At 37.0% G+C, this 23,760-nt stretch overlaps 2 protein-coding genes across 9 annotated transcripts in view; one reads left to right on the top strand and one right to left on the bottom strand.

Moving 5' to 3' along the window:
• ACAD11 (acyl-CoA dehydrogenase family member 11) overlaps positions 1-23,760 on the bottom strand; it is a 95,595-nt gene that overhangs the window by 33,515 nt on the left and 38,320 nt on the right. For all 5 annotated transcript variants that reach the window (XM_039243890.1, XM_039243889.1, XM_039243887.1 and 2 more), the window contains 4 exons: positions 18,250-18,327; positions 17,385-17,523; positions 11,381-11,488; positions 8,890-8,988 (listed from right to left, as the gene is read on the bottom strand). In XM_039243890.1, the coding sequence (XP_039099821.1) occupies positions 8,890-8,988; positions 11,381-11,488; positions 17,385-17,523; positions 18,250-18,327 (424 nt within the window). The remainder of the gene's footprint in view (positions 1-8,889; positions 8,989-11,380; positions 11,489-17,384; positions 17,524-18,249; positions 18,328-23,760) is intronic.
• On the top strand, positions 2,085-8,744 carry ACKR4 (atypical chemokine receptor 4). Of its 4 annotated transcripts, none has more exons than XM_039243897.1 (3): positions 2,085-2,230; positions 2,960-3,082; positions 6,631-8,744. In XM_039243897.1, the coding sequence occupies exon 3, from the start codon at positions 6,640-6,642 to the stop codon at positions 7,690-7,692; it is 1,053 nt and encodes a 350-aa protein (XP_039099828.1). In that variant the 5' UTR covers positions 2,085-2,230; positions 2,960-3,082; positions 6,631-6,639; the 3' UTR covers positions 7,693-8,744. The 4 variants fall into 4 exon arrangements, with proteins under 4 accessions (XP_039099828.1, XP_039099827.1, XP_039099830.1 ...); XM_039243896.1 differs by having other exon boundaries at positions 2,909-3,082; XM_039243899.1 differs by lacking the exon at positions 2,960-3,082.

The raw sequence follows: 23,760 nt of genomic DNA, 5'->3' as shown, positions 1-23,760 counted from the left end.
AAGATGTGGTATATAGTTAGAATGGACTACTACTTAGCAATGAAAAAGAATGAAATCTTGCCATTTACAACAACATGAATGGAACTAGAGGGTATTATGCTAGGTGAACTAAGTCAGAGAAAAACAGATATCATATGATTTCATTCATATGTGGAATTTGAGAAACTTAACAGATGATCATAGGGAAAGGGAAGGAAAAATAAGATAAAAACAGAGAAGGAGGCAAATCATAAGAGGTTCTTAAATACAGAGAACTGAGGGGTGATGGGGGTGAGGGGGTGGGGGAAATGGGTGATTGGCATTAAGGAGGTCACTTGTTGGGATGAGCACTAGGTGTTATATGTAAGTGATGAATCACTGGATTCTACTCTTAAAGCCACGACTATACTGTATGTTAATGAAAGAAAAAAGAAAGAAAGAACGAAAGGAAGGAAGGAAGAGAATCTTAATTATAGAGAACAAAGGGATGGTTACTAGAGGGGAGATGGAACGGTTGGGTGAAATAGGTGGTGGGGATTAAGGTGCAATTGTTAGAAGCACCAGGTGATGTATGGAATTGATAAATCACTATACTGTACACCTGAAACTAATATAACACTATTAACTTTACAGGAAAAAAAATAAAATACACCATACATTTTTGGAAGAAATCACGTGAAATAGAATGGATATGAATGTTATGTTCATGAGGACAAAAACCTGTAGTAGTATCACAAATAGCAAGTTCACCTGCCTGTGAAGTACATTTCGATTCTTCTCATGAAAAATAGATTACAAAATTACAAAATTGAAGAAGTGATCAAAGGGTATGCAACTAGGGGCATATGGGAAAATATGGTTCAAGGGGCACCAAGTTTCAATAATGCAAGATATGATATGGATGAATTCTGGACATCAAAGGTACAGTCATGTAACTACAGTTAACAATATTATATCGTATACTTGAAATTTGCTAAGAGGGTAGATCTTAAGTTTCTTACCCATCCTCCCTCAAAAAGTAACCCTGTGAGGTAATAAATAATGTTAATTTCCTTGATTGGGGTGAATATTTTGCAATGTATACATGTATCAAATTATCAACTTGTACACCTTAAATATGAACAATTTTTAATTGTCAACTATATCTAAAGTTGGAAGAAAAGGATGTGCAGCTGAAAAATGTTGGAAAAATAGTATTATTGAGACGTGTCAGGCAGTTTATTAAAACATTTTTTTTTATGCTTACTTTATTTTTGAGAGAGAGAGGGAGGGAGGGAGGAGAGAGACAGATGATCTGAAGCAGTCTCCATGCTGACAGCAGAGAGCCCAACACAGGACTGGAACTCACGAACTGTGAGATATAATCTAAGCTGAAGTCAGACACTTAACTGAGCCATCAGGTGCCTTATAGTGTTTTCTTGAGGATTTTTCTTGAAGTTTTGGTGTTTGTTGGCTTCTTTAAGTTTTATAGCTTGTTGTGATGTATTTCTTGTTAAAAAATTCTTTTTAATGTTTATTTTTGAAAGAGAGCACAAATGGGAGAGGGGTAGAGACTAGGTGACAGAGGATCTGAAGCGGGCTCTGTGCTAACAGCAGAGATGATTCTGGGCTCAAACTCATGAACGAGATCATGACCTGAGCTGAAGTTACACACTTAACCAACTAAGCCATGCAGGCGCCCTGCAGCTCTCATTTTAAATATTTACATTTGTACCAAAAAAAAAAAAAAAAAAAAAAAGTAAGAGAAGGAGAAAAACCAGAGTGTCTAGATAGGCAGGGATAACATTAAGTGCAGTATCTGTCAGAAGGCAGCAAGAGACTAATGATCAGCCATGGTAAGAAGAGATGCCACTTTCCGAATAAGTGTGCTAGAGCCTGTTCAGGAGAGCTTATAATTAATGCTCCTCTCTTAGCAACCTTGCCTTCAGTAACTTCACACTGACACCTTAAAATTGGCCAGGGTGAGAGTATTCACACACTGGAAAATGACAAACACCACAAATCCAGGCTGTGTGTGTGTGTGTGTGTGTGTGTGTGTGTGTGTGAGGTGGTTTAGCTGCATGCAAGTAACTCTTCCTTCAAAGAGTGGTGGATTACAAGGAGAAGCTGGCAGTACTCTCAGACTTACACCGTGGAAAGATGAAGGAAGACGAAGGCCCAGTGACTGAGAGCCTCTTTTCTGTGAATTAACAAGAAACTTTGATCAACTGCTTGGAGAAAAATTGACATTCCTTTGAAAGGACTTCTGCAGGTAGAGACTGAGCCTACCTGGTCATGCAGGAGAAAGGAAATAAAGGGAATTATAAATGCAAATGTAAAGAGAATCGAGTTAAAATAGACCCGAGGCTGAATCTGCATGCATTTTTCCTCTAATTTTCATTTGTTAGCATGGGAAAAACAATGTCCCCAAACAAAAGGATTTTGAAGGTTTGTGTGCTGGTCTTTGAGGAAAAAGGTTACAAGAAAGCAAGAGAGTTTAAAGTCACGGGGAAAGGCTTATTCTGGGGTCAAGGACAGAGAAGAAATATAGCGAAGCCAAGAGCAGTTTAATAGTTTAAGTAAAATATTAAATGATGTGGCATAAAAAATATTAAGTTCTATAAATGCTTAATTGTTACTCAGAATTTAGTCTGCAATAATTTAGTCTTCAAAGAGATAACTTTCTGAGGTAAAAGTCATTGTTCTTTTCTTTTCTAGACAAAATAACTTTCATGAGTTATTTCCCTAGATGCTACCTGTGAGTGCCCATTAGCTGCCTTGACTCTCAGGGTGAATTCTTTCAGTTTGGTGACTGGTTCCTCAGCTGCAGACACTTTCTTGTTTGCTTCATCTAAGTGGAAACTTTGAAAGATATGTAGTTTTTTGAACAAGATGGAATGCTTTCAAGTTTGTATCCTAGGACACTTAAGAACTTGGATTTGACTTCTAGGATGGTTCTACAAAAAGTAAAAGATCAAGTGCTCACAAGGTTAAATTTCAGGAAAGCTCTCTTGGATGCAAGACAAAGGCGGGGTGTAAAACGAAAACAAAAGTAGCTTGAGTTAAAGAGGTCATTTGATTTTAGTCTTCACTCAAGACTGCTCCTCTCTGCGCACTGAAACAGGTTGGTTTTTTCTTTTTCTCATTCTAACTTGGATGATTGTTTTTTAAAGCCCAAAGACTTTGTACATTTACCTATGTAGAGGGAGCCTTGATGCATAAAAGTCTAAACATTTATATATGTGCAAAAAAGAGCTATTTAAAAATAGCTATACACTTTAATCTTATAACTTAAATGTGAATATAGCAAGAAGAAAATATTTTATTTCTGGTATTATTTTAATACCATTATTTGCCTATACAACTTTGTTAATGAGAGAATAAGTTGTGCTCTATCAGTTTTTCTGCTTTGTTTTACAAATGCTAACTTTTTTGTTCTTGTAATAATTATAAAGACATCTAAAATGTATTTCTATATATCTGCCAAAGGATCATGTCTGCAAATAATTTCCATTCCTTGCTTTACTTACTCATATTTTTAGTAAGATTCTTATTTAAAAATACATTTCCTTAATGTTTTGTATTATTTGGGCATGTTATTCCTTATCACCAAGCTTAAGATTTGTGATGAATGAGAAAGAAAGAACAAAGTGCATCCTGTGTTAATAATTAACACATAGGAAAATGATGACCAGAATGGTCTTCCATATTGTAACTTTTCAAATAATCTTAAGGATAAAAATAGTCACTTTAGATTGTTACCGCCTGGTTTTTACATAATGAAGGCTGTTCTATGTGGCATATCTCCTCAGGGGCATTCTTTGCTTTACTAATCCAAAAAGGGTTAGTAAGAATAAGAACATTCTTTTGAAAATGTACAAGTTGGCACACTGTTCTGAAAATAGTATTTTCATTAATGATTCCATAAGAATGTTAGAAATTCTTCCAAGGACAAAAACAATCAAAGGGAGACAGAAAGGGTAAGAAAAAAGCAACACAAAACTCAACATTATAATGAAAACGTTGAGAGTCATTTTTATATACATTTAAAAACTTGTGAATTGTGTGCAAGCCTATCTTACTTCTATAGGGTGTTAATAACCAATATAGTAAAATTGCTAATGATAAGACAAGAAGATTCCTGGCATATCATCTACCCATTCTAGAGAAATAGTTTTCTATCTACTTGTAAAACTTTTAGTTTGACAAACATTTACTGAGCACCTAGTGTATGCCAGGCCCTCTCCAAGGTATTAATTACAAACATAAACCCAACAGGGAACTTAGATCACAGAGGGAAAAGGTAGTCTAGAAAAGCCATCTTTTCCATAAGATGGGGTCCATTCTCTGAGAATGAATGCAGGTATGTATGTATGTAGACATAGCTATTGGATCAGGAAAGTCTTCTGGCAAGGTAATATCCAGGTTAACTGAGGAGAAGTGGCCCTTTAAGGGAAGAGCAGGAAACAGTCTGTGAGATAAAGGAACAGAATGAGTAATGATGTAGATATGCGCCGCAGCATGGTGTATGCCAGCAAAGTGCTTGCAAATGAGTACTATTAGTGTCTACATAGTAGAGAAATGTAGCAGGAACCATGGGTAGGACCACTCCTTAGCTTGGGCATCAAGCTAAGGAGTCTGGATTATATCTTTCAGGTGAAGAAATGTGTCTTTTAGGTAAGAGCTAAGCAGAGGAGTGACAGATTGACATTTCAGAGATACAGAACTCTGGTAGCAGTAAGAAAAAAACATTTTTTAAAATTTATTCCCGAGAGAGAGAATATGTGTATGTGCATAAGCAGGGAAGGGGTAGAGAAAAAGTGGGGTAGAGAGAGAATCCCAAGCATACTCTGTCTGTCAGTGCGGAGCCTGACATGGGGCTTGAACCCATGAACTGTGATATCATGACCTGAACCGAAATCAAGAGTTGGACGCTTAACCTACTAAGCCACCTAGGCACCCCTGAAAAATATTTCTGATAGGAGGTGGTAAGGAGGAATAAGAACAGCAGATACCAGGTGGGAAGATATTGCAATAAGCCAAGTAAGAAACAGGTTGGTCGAATTGTATAGATGTGACAAAGAGGACAGATTAAAGGGGGAGAGAGATTCACAATCTATTTGGAAGGTAAAATCAAAATTTAGGGGCTGACAGGAATTGGGGACGATGGTGAGAGATGTCCCTGACCAAGGATGGGACAGGCCTAAGGCTTAGGTAAGTGGTGGAATGAAGCTACTGAATGGTAGCATACATTCAGCATGTGTGACAGGTTTTGAAGGAGAGCTAAATAGAGGAGAGGCTTTTGTTTTATAAAGGCCAACTAGTGAAATTAAGTATAAATTCTGAGGTAATTTATCTTCTTTTATAATAAGTTTATATATAAAAGTAAAATAATTTATTTTTTAATGTTTAATTTTTTTAACAATGTTCTATGTCTTTAAAATTTTTTTTAAGTGTTTATTTTTGAGAGAGACAGACAGATAGAAGACAGACAGAGAAAGCATGAGTGGGGAGGGTCAGAGAGAGAGAGGGAGACAGAATCTGAAGTAGGTTCCAGGCTCTGAGCTGTCAGCACAGAGCCCGATGCAGGGTTGAAGCCATGAACTGTGAGATCATTGTAGCTGAAGTTGGACGCTTAACAGACTGAGCCACCCAGGCACCCCAATGTTTAAGTTTTCTTTAACGTTTATTTTTGAGAGTGCGTGTGAATGCGTGAGTGGGGAAGAGGCAGAGAGAGAGAGGAACAGAGGATCCCAAGTGGGCTCTAAGTTGTCAGCAGAGAGCCTGATGTGGGGCTTGAACTCAAACTGTGAGATCATGACCTGAGCCAAAGTTGGAGGCTTAACCAACTGAGCTACCCAGGTGCCCCCAAAATAATTTTAGTTTAGATGAACAATTTGATCTACTGCCAATATACTGCATAAGAATCACAAAGTTGCATCTGTAAAAAATAGTAACATTTGTCACTCCTTTTTGTTGAAATCTGACTAATTTTTCACATGTTAAAAACTATTTTGGGGGTACCTGACTGGTTCAGTTGGTAAAGGATATCTTGGGGTTGTGGGTTCAAGCCCCACATTGGGGGAAGAGATTACTTAAAAAACCTTAAAAAAAACCCAGTTTTTACACAAAATCATTACTTTGATTTAGGGTCTAATGATTAAGACAAGTCGTCAGGGTATTAATTTTATCTTTCATTTCAAGAGCTCTGTGTAAATCCCAGCTCTTACACACAGACTTGTAAAAACAAAGGATGAAAAAAATAATCTTGGGGATATACTCCTAAATCGTTTCCATTAAAAGGTTTCAAATCTCAAAGAGTGGCAGAATCAGCCTCGTCTATGTTACGGCAACAGTCTATTCTCTAGTTTTTGGTTTTTTTAAAAATATTTGTTTATTTTTGAGAGAGAGAGAGAGAGAGTGTGTGTGTATGCATAAGTGGGGAGAGGCAGAGAGAGAATCCCAAGCAGGTTCCACACTCAGCATGGAGCCTGACTACTGTGCCTGTGAGATCATAACTTGAGCCGAAATCAAGAGTCAGATGCTTAACTGACTGAACCACCCCCGCACTCCAATAATCTATTATTGAGTAAAATAATAAACGCTAGATTCAAAATTGTTTCCTTTTAAACAATATTAAAATGAATATTCTGTATTCCTTCTGACATTTAGATTGGAGCCATGGCATTGGAACACAATCAGTCAACAGATTACTATTATGAGGAAAATGAAGTGAATGGCACTCATGACTACAGTCAGTATGAAGTGATCTGTATAAAAGAAGAAGTCAGAAAATTTGCAAAAATTTTCCTGCCTGCCTTCTTCACAATAGCTTTCATCATTGGAATTGCAGGCAATTCCATAGTAGTGGCGATTTATGCCTATTACAAGAAGCAGAGAACCAAAACAGATGTGTACATCCTGAATTTGGCGGTGGCAGATTTACTCCTTCTACTCACTCTGCCTTTCTGGGCAGTTAATGCAGTTCATGGATGGGTTTTAGGGAGAATCATGTGCAAGGTCACTTCAGCCTTGTACACTGTCAATTTCGTCTCTGGAATGCAGTTTCTGGCTTGTATCAGCATAGACAGATACTGGGCAGTAACGAAAGCCCCACGTCAATCAGGAGTGGGGAAACCATGCTGGCTTATCTGTTTCTGTGTATGGGTGGTTGCCATCTTGCTGAGTATACCTCAGCTGGTTTTTTATACAGTCAATCACAAGGCTAGGTGCATTCCCATCTTTCCATATCACATAGGAACATCAGTGAAAGCATCGATTCAAATGCTGGAAATCTGCATTGGATTTGTAATACCCTTTCTTATTATGGGAGTGTGCTACTTTGTCACAGCAAGGACACTCATCAGGATGCCCAACATTAAAAAATCTCGACCCCTCAAAGTTCTGCTCACGGTGGTTATAGTTTTTATTGTCACTCAGCTGCCTTATAACATTGTCAGGTTCTGCCAAGTCATAGACATCATCTACTCCCTGATCACTGACTGTGACATGAGCAAACGCATGGATGTTGCCATTCAAATCACAGAGAGCATTGCACTCTTTCACAGCTGCCTCAACCCAGTCCTGTATGTTTTCATGGGAGCCTCTTTTAAAAACTACATTATGAAAGTTGCCAAGAAATATGGGTCCTGGAGAAGACAAAGACAAAATGTGGATGAGATTCCTTTTGATTCGGAAGATCCTACAGAGCCAACCAGTACTTTTAGCATTTAAATGTAAAACTGCTGTCTCTTGCTTCGATTCGCATGAATGATGCTTCTCCCCAGAGAAAACATCTGCTTTATTCTGAAAGTTAAATGGTAAACACTGGTGGTGCCAACGTATAACAATCAAAACGTAGGGGGGAGGGGGGGAGGGGAGAATATAGCAACCAGGAAGAAGAGGAAATGAAATCACAAGTGCACAAAACATGAACTTAACGTTAACAATATAGGAAAACAGTATTAACAGATATAAATAATAAAAACACTATGCTATAAATTTGGCCATCTGAAACATTAATATAGAGGCTTATATTAAGGAGGATTTATAATTATTTTAAATGATCAACGTTTAATATAAGAATGATTTCACTGCATAATTTCAGTACTTGAATAACTATACAGCAAAATTTAATCCTTTTTTCCTGCTTCTTAATTTGCAAGTGATTTCATAAGACCCCAGGGAAGAATAACAATTTAACAATAAAAAGATACATAAAAAGCTTTAATGGCCCTTTTAACACATCCCTAGTAAATTTCTTTGCTTTTTGTTTTTTTCTTTTTATCCCTGGTAAATTTCTGAACACATAATTTGCTTTCATGATGTCAACTTTCTTTAATAATAAACTGGTTATCTTGTTAGATTTACTCTAGAAGCAATCTTTAGATAATCATATTTACGTAGGTTCCAATTTTATGACTTCCTAAAGGACTCACCCATTTATGTAAGTCTATTACTGAGGGTTGACTAAACAATACATTTTGTCATGTATAGATTCTTATATTTTTGCTTTAAGCACTTGTATTTTTAAGCAATAAGGAAATGTGATAAAATAAATGACTTCTAATAACAAGTAAATCTCTTTACAATTATTTACAAATTATATTTCATTTAATATGTTCCTATTAAAAATTAATTTTGATAGAAGTTACCATGATCAAGAACCATGATCAAGAATAGTGTGCACTAACATGAATTTCCTCTCACAAACTCTGAAAAACTGTGAATTGTGAAACCATAAAAAAAAGTTTTCTGTTTTTAAAATAAATATGACTTAATCAAGATCTGTTATCTTAAAATTACTTTTCTTTAGCAAATATTTCTAAATTTGAATATGCTATTAAAGGCAGAATTTAAGGAACTATGATCATGAAACTATGTGTTATTCTAGCACAGCACCTGGCACAAAGGATGGATCTGAATACTCACCACTGCTCCACCATTTCTTGCCATTGATTACATAGCTATCTCCATCTCGTTGGATGCTACATTCAATGTTTGTGGCATCACTTGAAGCTACATCAGGCTCTATAAATAAGCAAAGATTGAATTTACGGGCAGGCAGACATAATTTGTTTACAAAAGAGACTTTGGATAAGGAAATGTGAACCCTTTGAGGACAGAGGCATGTTCCTACCCTTCCGTCTATCCCACCCTGGTTCTCCCATAACCTACACATAGTACATTTTCCAAAAGTGTGCACTGGAAGAATGAATATCAAACATTGGGATCAGTAATCTGAATTGTATTCCTGGCTTCCTCAACTGGTACATAATTTGATATAACTCACACAATCCATTCTTCAATCATCAAAAGTAGATTAAAATATTGTTCTTTATTTCCCATAGTGGAAATATACTAAATACTAAATATTTGCAAGCCAGATTTCCATGTAGTTTACTATCTTAGACAATTTCTAACTATGCCTTGAGAATTCCATCTCACTGATTTATTCTGCATTCTGTAAAGCCTGCTGAATACAGTGTCTTCCAAAAGTTTTCCATGGGACACCCTCACACAACTGCTTTATTATATGGCATTTCACAACATAAAGGCAGGCCTCAATCATAGTAATCTGCACTTGTTAATATGCTGCTTTCTTAAATGACTCCTTCAGATTATTTTCTGTATTCTATTTCTAAAACTAGAGACCCAGTTCCTTTAGATGGAGCTGTGTAATTGTTTTGCAACCTCCAATTAGTGCTTTGTAGACAACACATCATATATAGGTATTCAATAAATGCCTCCTACTGATTTTAAACGGAGATCAGTTTTGCTCTTATATATATGTATATGCAATATTACAGAAGACTTTATTTTATTTTTTTTAATGTTTATTTTTGAGAGAGAGAGTACAAGCAGGGGAGGGGCGGAGAGAGAGGGAGACACAGAATCCGAAGCAGGCCTCAGGCTTTGAACTGTCAGCACAGAGCCTGACACGAGGCTTGAACCCATGAATCATGAGATCATGACCTGAGCTGAAGTCAGCCACTTAACCAACTGAGCCACCCAGGCGCCCCTATAGAAGACTTTAAAATCTGGCCACATGAAACAATGCACAGCGTCCCTCATTATCAGGGAAATGCAGATCAAAACCACACTGAGATACCACCTCATGCTGGTCACAGTTGCTAAAATGAACAAATCAGGAGACTATAAATGCTGGCGAGGATGTGAGGAAACGGGCACCCTCCTATACTGTTGGTGGGAATGTAAACAGATGCAGCCACTCTGGAACACAGTGTGGAGGTTCCTAAAAAAATTAACAATAGAACTCCCCTATGACCCAGCAGTAGCACTGGTAGGAATTTACCCAAAGGATACAGGGGTGCTGATGCATAGGGGCACATATACCCCAATGTTCATAGCAGCACTCTCAACAACAGCCAAATCATGGAAAGAGCTTAAGTGTCCATCAATGGACGAATGGATTAAGAAGATGTGGTTTACCTATACGATGGAATACTACATGGCAATGAGAAAGAATGAAATCTGGCCATGTGTAGCAGCATGGATGGAACTCGAGGGTGTTATGCTGAGTGAAATAAGTCAGGCAGAGAAGGACAAATACCATATATTTTCACATATAGGTGGATTAGGAGGAATTTAATGGAGGGCAATGGGGGAGGAGAAGGGGAAAAATAGTTGGGGAGAGGGAGGGAGGCAACCATGAGAGACTCTTAATGCTGAAAACAAACTGGGAACTTATGGGGGTGGAGGAGAGGGGAAGGGGGGTGATGGGCATGGAGGAGGGCACTTGTTGGGATAAGCACTGGGTGTTATATGTAAACCAACTTGACATAAACTATGTAAAAATAAAATAAAATAAAATCTGGCCATAATTCTGGCCAGATGACATTTAGTTTTATTCTAAACTCAACTATAGAATGATGACTTTTTCCTTTGAAGAATACGTTATTGCTGTTTCTTATGTACAAATGGTACCAAACCCATTTTTATTAACATGCTAATTTTACTTCCTCACATGAACATAATCTGAACAATGTGACCAGCATTGGTGAATGTTCTATTTTTCGAGGTTTATGACAGAGTTAAATATTTTGTATCAATATAAAATTATCACAAAGATGACTATTTCATACATAAGGGCAAAAAAATATTAAATAACCATAGACAACAATTTTTGAAATGCTAGTCCAAAGATTATGAAGTTATTTAGGTTTACTCTGGCTGAAGTAGACTGCCTGAAAACATCAGCTGGTATCCTCCCACATGGGAGGACAATTTTATTCCACACATTTAAAAATGCAAAAATTTGAAACCGCACTCAAAACAATCATATTTACATTTCTAGTCATGGGCAAATTTGCCTGAAACACAGAGCTACCTCCTTTCTTTAGCTCATCCATAATAATTCCAATAACTGACTGCACAGAGGAGAAATGTGATTTGCTTTCACCTGTCATACAGAAGCAGGATGCGATGGTTCCTTGAAGAAGAGGCTCAAGCCACTGCTGCTTCTGCTTTTCGCTTCCATATAAGTAGAGCAGCTCCATGTTCCCTGTGTCTATACAGAAGAAAAGACATTGCTTTTCCATTTAAAAATTTATCAATATGAAATCCAAACTTTATGTTGACAATATACACATGTAACTTTCAAGGCAAGTGTTTGCTAACAAAAATATTTAGAAACATAAGGAAATATAATTTATAATGAAGATATGCCATAAATAGTCATAAGTATATGGCATTTGGTGCACATTTATTCAATTTGTGAATTACACACACTTGTCTGCTTCATCTCAATAAAGCATGGCTCCAGTGAAGTCTGACTCAATTAGAACTAAGGGAGACAATTTACTGGCTTAATCTTTCCCGGCTATCTTGCAAATATGATCTACCAGGAGTGAAGGCAATGCTCCTGGAGAATAATTATCATCACATGTTCTATTGCAAATCCAGCCCCGAGACTCCCGTTCCTCAAGCATACACTGTGCTTTCTAACTTTCACTTGTTTGCTTGTGCCAAGAAAATATATATTTAAACAACAAAAACTTCATGTTTTCCATGGAGCAAAATGCTCTAGAGGAGGCTTTCCTCTAATATTCATTCCTATCAAACTTCAAAAAATGTTACCTGAAATTTTTCCCTTGAAAACTGATTACTCATAAAGTTTTGAGGAAGAATTTTTCAGTATCATCTCTTAACATAACATTAAGGATAGTCACTGAAAGGATAGTAACTGAAAACGGAGTTAAATCCACGTTAAGTCTCTCAAAATATGTTTGCACTCTGTTTAGACACTACTAACAGAGCCAAAGTTATATTAAAATGCAGAGAATTCCTAACAGATGAATAAATTCTTAAAATTTGTCAAAGCTTAAAAGCTTTTTGAATGAGGGAGAAAATGAGTCCTCAGTTATAATTAATGAAATTCATCATTTTCTTTGCTTATTTAAAATTCTGTTTCTTGTTATGGTTCAAATGAAGTAAATATTGAATTAGATCTTTCCAAAAATTATCAGTTTCTTCTGAGAAGCTGGCAAAATAAAGCTATCATTTATGGGATGGGAAAAAGCCTAGATAAATTATTTCTACAAAAAAACCCACCAGCCCCACAATCAGCCCAAAGGCCTCCAAGTTTTCTAGTAGTAGCTTTAGAATTAAAAATTGCTATTTTCAGGGGCACCCGGGATGCTCAGTCGGTTAAGTGTCCAACTCTTGATCCTGGCTCAGGTCCTAATCTCATGGGGATTAGGAGTTTGAGCTCTACGTCGGACTATGTGCTGACAACATGGAGTCTGCTTGGGATTCTCTGTTTCTCTCTCTCTCTGCCCCTCCCCCCACTCATTCTCTCTCTCAAAATAAATCAATAAACATTTTTAATATTGCTATTTTCAGGGGCACTTGGGTAGCTCAGTTAAGTGCCCCACTCTTGATTTCGGCTCAGGTCAAGATCTCATAGTTTGTGAGTTGAAGCTCCATGTGGGGCCCTGCACTGATGGCACAGAGCCTGCTTGGGTTCTCTCTTATTCCCTCTCTCTGTGCCTCCCCAACTGGTGCTCTATCTAAAAATAAATCAGTAAGCATTTCTGAAAAATTCCTATTTTCAACATCCCAATATATAATATTGTATGACTTAATGAGGGGCAAAAAACAAAACACAAATTGGAAAGCTACATATGTTTCCCATTAGCTTTTAGATCTGAGAAGCCTGAGTAGAAATTCATCTTTTATACTTAAGAAAACTGCCAAAGTACTTAATTGGCATCAGTTACCTTCCCTTTTTCATCTGCTCTGGAAATGCTCTAAAACCCAAGGCCCCAAGGCCTTCATGAAGATAGCTCCACTACAAAGAGAAAATGCCTAGTTTTCTACTTACGGTTTTATACATCTTTGTTCGCAAAGGAGAGTTCCTGATCAAATTTTGGTCAAAGAAAATATATTTTCCTGGCCAATTTTAAAATTTCAGCAGTTTGGTGATGTCATTTAGACAGTACAACTAACAGACTCATGAAACTTTAATACTAGAAATTTTAATGCTAGAAAAAGACCTTCCAGTGAAAAGTGAATTCATGGGTCAAGTAGAGAAATAGTGGCAGAGCTGTGTCTACAGAAGTCTTCTCTAGCATTATTTTTCATATTATGACCCATTAGCATGTCATGAAATCAATTTAATGGAATATCGCTAACAATCTTTAATAAATGAAATAGATCAAAACAGAATACATTAGATTAGACTCAGTGGAAAATATCTGAATAAGTTGCATGTAATAAGGGCAAATATTATTTCATGAAACCCTTTTTCAGTCTCTTCCCCTTGCAAAATTCATCCATCCATGAATATACACATAAAACTACATATGCCACATACTGGGTCACAATATGAAATATATTTCTTACTATGAGTATCAATTAAAAAAAGTTCTAAAGACTGCAAGTAGTCCCTCCGTGAAATTATGCCTACTATGTAGCATAACATAATAGCTTCACACAAATGACATGAAATCTTTAGAAATTTTAGGATAGATTTCTTGACTTTTACAATAGCCTCATTATTGGATTAAAATGTAGTACAGCAGTAATTTGATAAACTGGTGTTTTGAAGAGGATTACCTTCTACTTACCACACCAGGGATAAGTCCAGCCATCATTAAATCCATGAACTATATTGATAGTTCCAAATAAATGACTTTAAATCCAGGGTACAAACACCTTGCTATGCAACCATATTGTGTTTTCTCTCAGACATCCAATATACTTCTTTTTGGCAGTTCCATCCTTTATTAACCCTTTTTGGGAGTGCTTTAGCATCAGGGCCATACAATAAGCAAAATGGGCTACCTCAAGGTCTAACTTGTGCAGTGACAACATCAGGTATCATACCATCATCCTTCTACAACAAATAAAATGTTATTCCTTGACTGGTAGCAAGAGAGTAACTAAAGTAACCTGGGAGGGGGGGGGTGCGAGGGAGACAAAAGACATTTACAGGGTCTACCCTAGACCTACTGAATCAAATTGTCAGGAATGGAGCCTGTGAATCTGTTTTTGATTTTGCTGTTTTAAAGTTCCTTAGCCAGTTCTTTGGCAAATCCAGGTTTTAAACAACTTCTACAGACTACATTCTAGGTTTATGCCTTCCATATTACCTTTTAAAAGAAAAACTGGCTTCCTTCCCGGATCCTTCCAGTTTTTTTTAATGTTTTATTTATTTTTGTGAGAGAGAGATAGACAGAGCATGAGTGGGAGAGGGGTAGAGAGAGAGACACACACACAGAATCTGAAGCAAGCTCCAGGCTCTGAGCTGTCAGCACAGAGCCTAACATGGGGCTCGAACCCACGAGCCATGAGATCGTGACCTGAACCAAAGTTGGACACTTAACCAACTGACCTACCCAGGCACCCCATTATCCTTCCAATTTTTTTTACATTTTTAAATTTTTATTTTTTACAAATAGTTTATTGTCAAGTTGGTTTCCATATAACACCCAGTGCTCATCCCCACAAGTGCCCTCCTCCATGCCCATCTCCCTCCTTCCCCCCACCACACCCATCAGTCCTCAGTTTGTTCTCAGCATTCAAGAGTCTCTCATGGTTTGCCTCTCCCTCTCCCCCACCATTTCTCCCCTTCTTCTCCCCCATGGTCCTCCGTTAAGTTCCTTCTAATCCTCCTATACTTGCAAACATATGGTATCTGTCCTTCTCCGCCTGACTTATTTCGCTCAGCATAACACCCTCAAGGTCCATCTATGTTGCCACACATGGCCAGATTTCATTCTTTCTCACTGTCATACAGTATTCCATTGTATAGATAAACCACATCTTCTTGATCCATTCGTCCGTTGATGGCTTTTGTCCATGTTTTGGCTATTGTGGAGAGTGCTGCTATGAACATTGGGGTACATATGCTCCTATGCATCAGCATTCCTATATCCCTTGGGTAAATTCCTAGCAGTGCTATTGCTGGGTCATAGAGGAGTTCTACTGTTAGTTTCCTGAGGAACCTCCACAGTTTTCCAGAGGGACTGTACCAGTTTACATTCCCACCAAGAGTGTAGGAGGGTGCCCGTTTCTCCACATCCTCGTCAGCATCTAGAGTTCTCTGATTTGCTCATTTTAGCCACTCTGACTGGCGTGAGGTGGTATCTCAGTGTGGTTTTGATTTGTATTTCCCTGATGAGGAGGGATGCTGAGCATCGTTTCATGTGTCTGTTGGCCATCTGGATGTCCTCTTTGGAGAAGTGTCTGTTCATATCTTCTGCTCATTTCTTTACTGGGTTGTTTGTTTTTCGGGTGTGGAATTTGGTGAGTTCCTTATAGATTTTGGATATTAACCCTTTATCTGATATGTCATTTGCAACTATCTTTTCCCATTCCGTTGTATCCTTCCAATTTTTAATGGCAACATCTTTGGAGGCATCCTTGACTCCCTCATATCCAGTCAGGAAATCCTCTTTGCTCTTCCTTCAAAATATATTTAGAATCTTTCCCCTTCTTACTCCTTCCACTGCTACCAGAACAAACAATCCCATCATCTCTAACTAGGATTATTACAAGAGACCCCATGCTTCCTTCTTTCCCTCCTTTTGTTAATTCTCAACATAGTAGTCAAAGTGATTCTTTTAAAACTGATCTTGTCATTCTTCTGCTCAAATCTCCCATGGCTTTCCATTTCACAGAAGGTAGAAGCCCTTACCTGCCCTTAAGGCCCTTTCCTCTCTACTATCTTCTCTTAATATTCTCCCTACTACACTGGCTTCCTTGGCTATTCTTGGAATATACCAATCACACTCTTGCCTTAAGGTCTCTGCCTTTTCTGTTTTTTCTGCTATGAAAATTCTTCCCCCAGATATCAGCATGGCTAAATCTCTTACCTTCTTTAAGTCTTTATCGAATGTCATTTTCTCAGAAAGGCCTAACCATGTTAAACTGTAATCTGCATTTCTTTTTCCCTAGCATTCCAGCACTCCCCTATGCTGCTATTTTTTTATTCCCAAAGCACTTTTCATCTTCAAACTTACTACATAATTTATTATTATTATTTTTTTAATGTTTACTTATTTTTGAGAGGAGACACACAGAGTGCGAGTGGGGGAAGAACTGAGAGAGAGAGGCAGACACAGAATCCCTGGAGATGCACACCCCAGGCTCTGAGCTGTCAGTACAGAGCTCAACTTGGGGCTCAAACTCACAAACTGCGAGATCATGACCTGAGCTGGGCAGATGCTTAACTGTCTGAGCCACCCAGCCGCCCCTATTATTATTATTTTCAAATGTTTATTTATTTTGAGAGAGAAAGAGAGAGAATGAGAGAATATGCAGGGGAGGGGCAAAAAGAGAGGAGAGAGAGAGAATCCCAAGCAGGCTCCATGCTCTCAGCTCAGACCCTGACAGGGCTTGATCCTATAAACCAGGAGATCACGACCTGAACCAAAATCAAGAGTCAGATGCGTAACTGACTGAACTACCAAGTGCCCCTATATTTATTATTTATTTTTGTTTCCCTCCATTAAGATATTAGCTCCAGGTGGGCAGAAATTTTTATGTATTTTATTCCTTGATAAATTCCAAGGATCTAGAACACTAAATAATTAGTGAATAAATAGAAAGACCAGCTAACCAAAAGATCTGAAACTCTCTATCCATTCCAACTAGCCATAGAAATATCCAATACTCAATCATGAAACAACAATCCTTACGTTGGCAATCCCTTTGGTGGTGATCTCTATTCACTAATACTCTTAATGTAATCATGTTTAACAAAAGAATAACCTAATGAGACTATCAGATCCATCTTTTAATATTTAAATGAAGTGAAAAACTTACAGTAAGACTGCGAAAAGTAAAACTACAGACAAATCCATAATTTTGTGGAGAAAACTTTCTTGTCATAAAATAGAGAAATTTCAAACACTACTCAAAATATCTGAGAAAGTTTTATGTTTAAATAATGTAGTAACCTGGTGCTTGGCAGTTAAAGACATCTGGAGCAAAAAAGCATTTTCCGGTTTCTTCAGCAATCAAGGCATAGTCCACCTGGTTGAGACCGCTTACAGCTGGCAGAAACAAGTTCCAGAGGCCTTCTGCTTTGGCCATTTCCTGTCAAGGTGATAGATATGCCAATGTGATCATAAATTACCGTGAACTAAAATAGTTTATTTTTAAAAGATATTGCTATTTATATTTTTTGAAATTTAAAAACACACATGAAGTTACTTATTTCATTTATCCTACAGTGTGTGAAACCAGATAGTTATTAATTCACTACAAATCAACAATCAAAAGGCATTAAAGAAATGCCTTTTCCTCCAAGTTTCCTTAGATTTGGCTGAAAAACTAAATTTGTTTTCTTGGGTACTTCTTATGGAATCATAGAAATATGATTATAGAATCTTACAGAATTCTTACAGAATCTTCCACGTTTGAGCATAATTATGTCAAACATAATATTTTGCACATTTCAGTTTCTTACATGTGTTGCAGTTAGGAATTAAAAACATCAAATTTAGATTGAGCCCAGGTGGGACAAATGTCCTGCTTGACTTCTGTCTCAATTTAGTGACAGATGGTAGTGAATGGTGTTCATCATATTTTTTTTTGAACAGCTCTAAGAGGCTGCCTTCATCATATATCATACACAAAACCCTATGTAGCCTAATCCGTATACTACATATTCTATATTTTCTTTTTAAAAAATTACTGATGTATTTAGTCACTACATATATAACAACAACAGATAATAACTGAGCTCTCTAAAAACACACCTGCATTAAAAAAGTCACCTGCATATAAAATTTCTATCATTAAACATTTTGTTTTTCTTACCTTGAGTTTATCAATCACTAAAGGTTTTTTCCATCTGTCCACTGAATTTTCATTTTGAACACAGAACTCAATTACCTCCTTAAAGTAATAATAAGAAAAAAGTTCATTAGCTAAAGTTAATACAAAGTAAATAATGCCATAGATTGCTAATATCCAAAGTAATCATATGAAGAGGTTTTTCAAGCTGCTATTTAATCAGTAATATTTCTTTCTGAAGCCAGATACATGAGTATAAAGAATTCTAGAGGTTTGCTGTTCACAAAATTATGCTGCCTCAATATTAGAGGACAGCCTTCAAAAATTTTGTGCTTAAGATCTGAATGTTCCATTTTTAGCAACACAGCACACTGGATGGTCACAGGAATCCCTCTTAAAGCAGAACAACTAAAAATGCCAGAGAATTTATTTAAAGTAATTTTAAAAATACATGTAGTAATGAATAGCTGTGCTGAAGAAAAATAAGGAAATTGCTCAGAGATCAGAAATAAAAAAGCCTGAGTCTTCAAGTGTTTCTAAAGTACTTGTTTCAAGCCATTATTAGCAAGAATTAGCAAAACCAATAGTGTAACAAGACTCACACTCCCCAAAGACTACAGATAAACTAATGCTCAGATACAGAATATAAAGTATTTGTGTCCAATAGATTTCAAGAATAAAGGAAGGAATTAAAAGTATGACAAGAAGCACTCGGGGCACTTGGTGAAAAGACAAGAATCCATGACTATTTTACTTCAATGAGCCTAGGGCTTCTGTATTCTTCACTAGCTTTACTAGCTTTGGCAATTCTGACACACTCTAACTTTTGAGAACCACTGTTCTGTTGAAAAGTAGATTAGATATAGCTGAAAAACATAACTTGGAAGAAAAATATGAAGAAATTACTCCTTTCTTGAATGAGGCACAGAAATTCAATAGGAGGAAAATATGAATGATTAATAGATACAATGGAAATAGAGAAATGTTCTCACATCAGTCTAAATGGGGCCCTAGATGAAGAGTATGACGAGATGGAATACTGAAAAAAACTGTATCTGAGTTTTCGGAACTGGTGAAAGACACCAATCCTCAAATTCAGGTGGGAAAAAAAAGCCAAAGCTCAAACTGTACAACATCAAAGAGAAATAAAAGCTCTTAAATAAAGGAGGAAGAGTTTGGGGAGGACAGACCACTGATAATTAAACAAGACTGAGAAATGACTTCCCAGAGCAACAAATAAAGCCAGAAGTCAGTAGGATAACATCTTCAGTTGCTGAGAGAAAGTAACTGTGAACCTAGAATTCTCTATCTAATAAAACAATCTTTCAAGAATTAGGGCAAAATAAATACATTAGAAATAAAGAAACAGACAGACTATGAATCAGAATCTGAATCATTACTTCCCTTTCTTGAGCAAAAAAAGAAAAGAAAGAAAGAAAAAGAGAAGGAAAAAAAGAAAAATCAAATAAAAGGTTACTAGCAGATTCTCATTAAAGAAAGTTGATCCTTAAAGAAACATCTGAGTTGCAGGAACTAACATAAATAAAGTGATAAATACATGGATAAATCTAAATAAAAAGCTAGCTACATATGGGGGCACCTGGGTGGCTCAGTTGCTTAAGCGTCTGAACCCTGGTTTCAGCTCAGGTCATGGTCAAGTCGCTTCCTGGGTTTGAGCCTCATGTCAGGCTCTGTGCTGATGGTGCTGCAGGCCCTGCTTGGGATTCTGTTTCCCTCTCTCTCTGCCCCTCTCCTGCTCACACTGTCTCTGTCTCTTTTAAAATAAATAAGTAAACTTAAAAACAAAATAAACTAGCTACAAAAAAACAGTAACAATAATCTCTAATTTGTGCAACCAAAAGAATCAAGATGAACTAAAATATGGACTATGACGGCATTCTCCAATATTTTGCTATAATTGCATCTCTGTACTTACTTTTTTTACACTTAGACTAGTACAATTACTAGATTAAAGGCTATGAATATTGTCACAAGTCCACATTACAAAATTATTTTCTAAAATTGCTCTACCACTTTACAGTCATATAAGAATACAGAAATATTCTTTTTATTAAAGCACAGCAGTCTAGGCTATTGATGTATTTACTGAAAACTTCAAGACGACAAAGGACAGATCTTTCTTGTTTAATTTTTTTATTATAGTTTATTGTCAAGTTGGTTTCTATATAACACTTAGTGCTCATCACAAGTGCCCTCCTCCATGCCCATCACTCATTTTCCCCTCTCCCCCACCTTCTATCAACCCTCAATTTGTTTTCAGTTTTGCTCTTATTCTCTGTGAGGAAAGAGCATTTTTTTATTTTTTATTTTTTGTAGTTTTTTTTATCAAGTTGGTTTCCATATAAAACCCAGTGCTCATCCCAACAAGTGCCCTCCTCCATGCCCATCACCCCCCTTCCCTTCTCCCCTCACCTCCATCAACCCTCAGTTGGTTATCAGTATTTAAGAGTCTCTCATGGTTTGCCTCCCTCCCTCTCCTTAACTATTTTTTCTCTTCCCCTCCCCCCTGGTCCTCTGTTAAGTTTCTCCTATTCCACATATGAATGAAAAAATATGGTATCTGTCCTTCTCTCCCTGATTTATATCACTTAGCATAATACCCTCAAGTTCCATCCACGTTGCTACACATGGCCAGATTTCATTCTTTCTCATTGCCATATAGTATTCCATTGTATAGATAAACCACATCTTCTTGATCCATTTGTCAGCTGATGGACACTTAAGCTCTTTCCATGTTTTGGCTATTGTTGAAAGTGTTGCTATGAACATTGGGGTACATGTGCCTCTATGCATCAGCACTCCTGTATCCGTTGGATAAATTCCTAGCAGTGCTATTGCTGGGTCATAGGGGAGTGCTATTGTTAATTTTTTGAGGAACCTCCACACTGTTTCCCAGAGTGGCTGCACCGGTTTACATTCCCACCAATAGTGTGGGAGGGTGCCTGTTTCTCCACATCCTCACCAGCATCTATAGTCTCCTGATAGTTCATTTTAGCCACTCTGACTGGTGTGAGGTAGTATCTCAGTGTGGTTTTGATGTGTATTTCCCTGATGAGGAGGGATGCTGAGCGTCGTTTCATGTATCTATTGGCCATCTGGATGTCCTCTTTAGAGAAGTGTCTGTTCATGTCTTTTGCCCATTTCTTTACTGGATTATTTGATTTTTGGTGTGGCATTTGGTGAGTTCCTTATAGATTTTGGATACTAGCCCTTTATCTGATATGTCATTTGCAACTATCTTTTCCCATTCCATTGGTTAAGTCTGAGCATCAGCAATCAGATAACAAAATGAAATAAAAGGCATCAAAATTGGCAAAGAAGTCAAACTTTCACTTTTCGCAGACAACAGCATACTCTACATAGAAAACTCGACAGACTCCACCAGAAGCCTACTAGAGCTGATCCATGAATTCAGCAAAGTTGCAGGGTACAAAATCAATGTACAGAAATTGGTTACATTTTTATACACCAATAATGAAGCAACAGAAAAAGAAATCAAGAAACTGATCCCATTCACGATTGCACAAAAAACCATAAAATACCTAGGAATAAACCTAACCAAAGATATAAGAGATCTGTATGATGAAAACTATAGAAAATTTTTGAATGAAATTTAAGATGACACAAAGAAATGGAAAATTATTCTATGCTCATGGTTTTGTATAATAAATATTTTTAATATGTCAATACTACCCAAAGCAATCTACACATTCAGTGCAATACCAATCAAAATTGCACCAGCATTCTTCTCAAAGCTAGAACAAACAATCCTAAAATTTGTATGGAACCACAAAAGACCTCGAATAGCCAAAGTAATATTGAAGAAGAAAACCAAAATGGGAGGCATCACAATCCCAGACTTTAGCCTCTACTACAAAGCTGTCATCATCAAGACAGTATGGTATTGGCACAAAAAGAGGCACATAGACCAATGGAATAGACAACTCAAAATTGGACCCACAAGTGTATGGCCAGTTAATCTTTGACAAAGCAGGAAAGAGTATCCAATGGAAAAAAGATAGCCTCTCTAACAGATGGTGCTGGGCGAACTGGACAGCAACATGCAGAGGAATGAAACTAGACCACTTTCTTACACCATACACAAAAATAAACTCAAAATTGATGAAGGGCCTAAATGTGAGACAGGAAACCATTAAAATCCTAGAGGAGAAAGCAGGAAACAACTTCCTTGACCTCAGTTGCAGCAACTTCTTACTCGACACATCTCCAAAAGCAAGGGAATCAAAAGCAAAAATGAACTATTGGGACCTCATCAAGATAAAAAGCTTCTGCACGGCAAAGGAAACAATCAACAAAACTAATAGGCAACCAACAGAATGGGAAAAGATAGCGTCAAATGACATATCAGATAAAGGGCTAGTATCCAAAATCTGTAAGAAACTCACCAAACTCCACAATCAACAATCAACAAAAGGACAGCTCTTTCAAAGCCACTAGGATAAACAGCATTTGTCATTTGTGTAGGAAGTCAGTTTAATTGGAGATTTCCTGTTTAGGGTTGTTTATTATTTCCATCCCTCTTATTAATGTGGAAATAGTCAATGTTACTGTGTCTGATAAGAAATATATTATGCAATACATTTACAAATTCCTCATCTCTGACTACCTCTTTATGATCCTAAAGTTCTGAGAAGTTAAAATATGCCAATGTTTATATTATTATTAAAAACTTGTGTGATTTATAAGTTCCTGTTCTAGGGGTGCCTGGGTGGCTCAGTCGGTTGAGGGTCCGACTTCAGCTCAGGTCATGATCTCGCAGTTCCTGGGTTCCAGTCCCTCATTGGGTTCTGTGCTGACAGCTCAGAGCCTGAAGCCTGGTTCAGATTCTGTGTCTCCCTCTCTCTCTGCCCTTCCCTTGCTCACACTCTGTCTCTCTCTGTCTCAAAAATAAATAAACATTTTAAAAAATTAAAAAAGAAAAGAAATTCCTTGTTCTAAAGTTTATCCATTCAAGAGATCTGCAAAGTCTATCTGTGGTATCACAGGAGTCAGAATTAAAATATCTTATCACAAAGAAGTTCTCTTTAGTTCTTAGAGTATGAAAAAGTTTGTTGGTGAAAGAAGAAAGCAAAAAATAAGGTTGGTGCCTGATCAATTCTCCCCAAATAGCACCTTTAACATCTAACTTCCTCATTCACTGACTGAGATATGGCTTTAAAGTATGCTGGCTGAAAATCTTAAATCTGAGCGTACAAATAATTTTGCTATATGTTTTTCATTTTAAACTTAAGTCTATTAGAAAGAAACAATGATAGCTCTTTACTAGTACATTATTACGCTGAGTAGGAAAAACATGACTAATGTTATCATTACGTTAGAAGTGTGTTCTGAAGAACCCGTTGCTAGTTCCTGCTTTACATGCTATTTTTTAGGACTCCTTGCCCATTTTAAATAGGAAGAATTGCCTTTTAACATTTTCATAAATAATGGGTTCTGATGTTCTCACTTTAAGATATCCAAGGAATTTCAATGGTCATTTGAATAGTTTAAATG

Source organism: Hyaena hyaena, unplaced genomic scaffold (assembly GCF_003009895.1).
Source record: "Hyaena hyaena isolate Hyena2069 unplaced genomic scaffold, ASM300989v1 scaffold_234, whole genome shotgun sequence".
Taxonomy (NCBI): domain Eukaryota; kingdom Metazoa; phylum Chordata; class Mammalia; order Carnivora; family Hyaenidae; genus Hyaena; species Hyaena hyaena.
The sequence above is the reverse complement of the archived record's forward strand: the minus strand, read 5'-3'. Positions and strand labels throughout refer to the sequence as shown.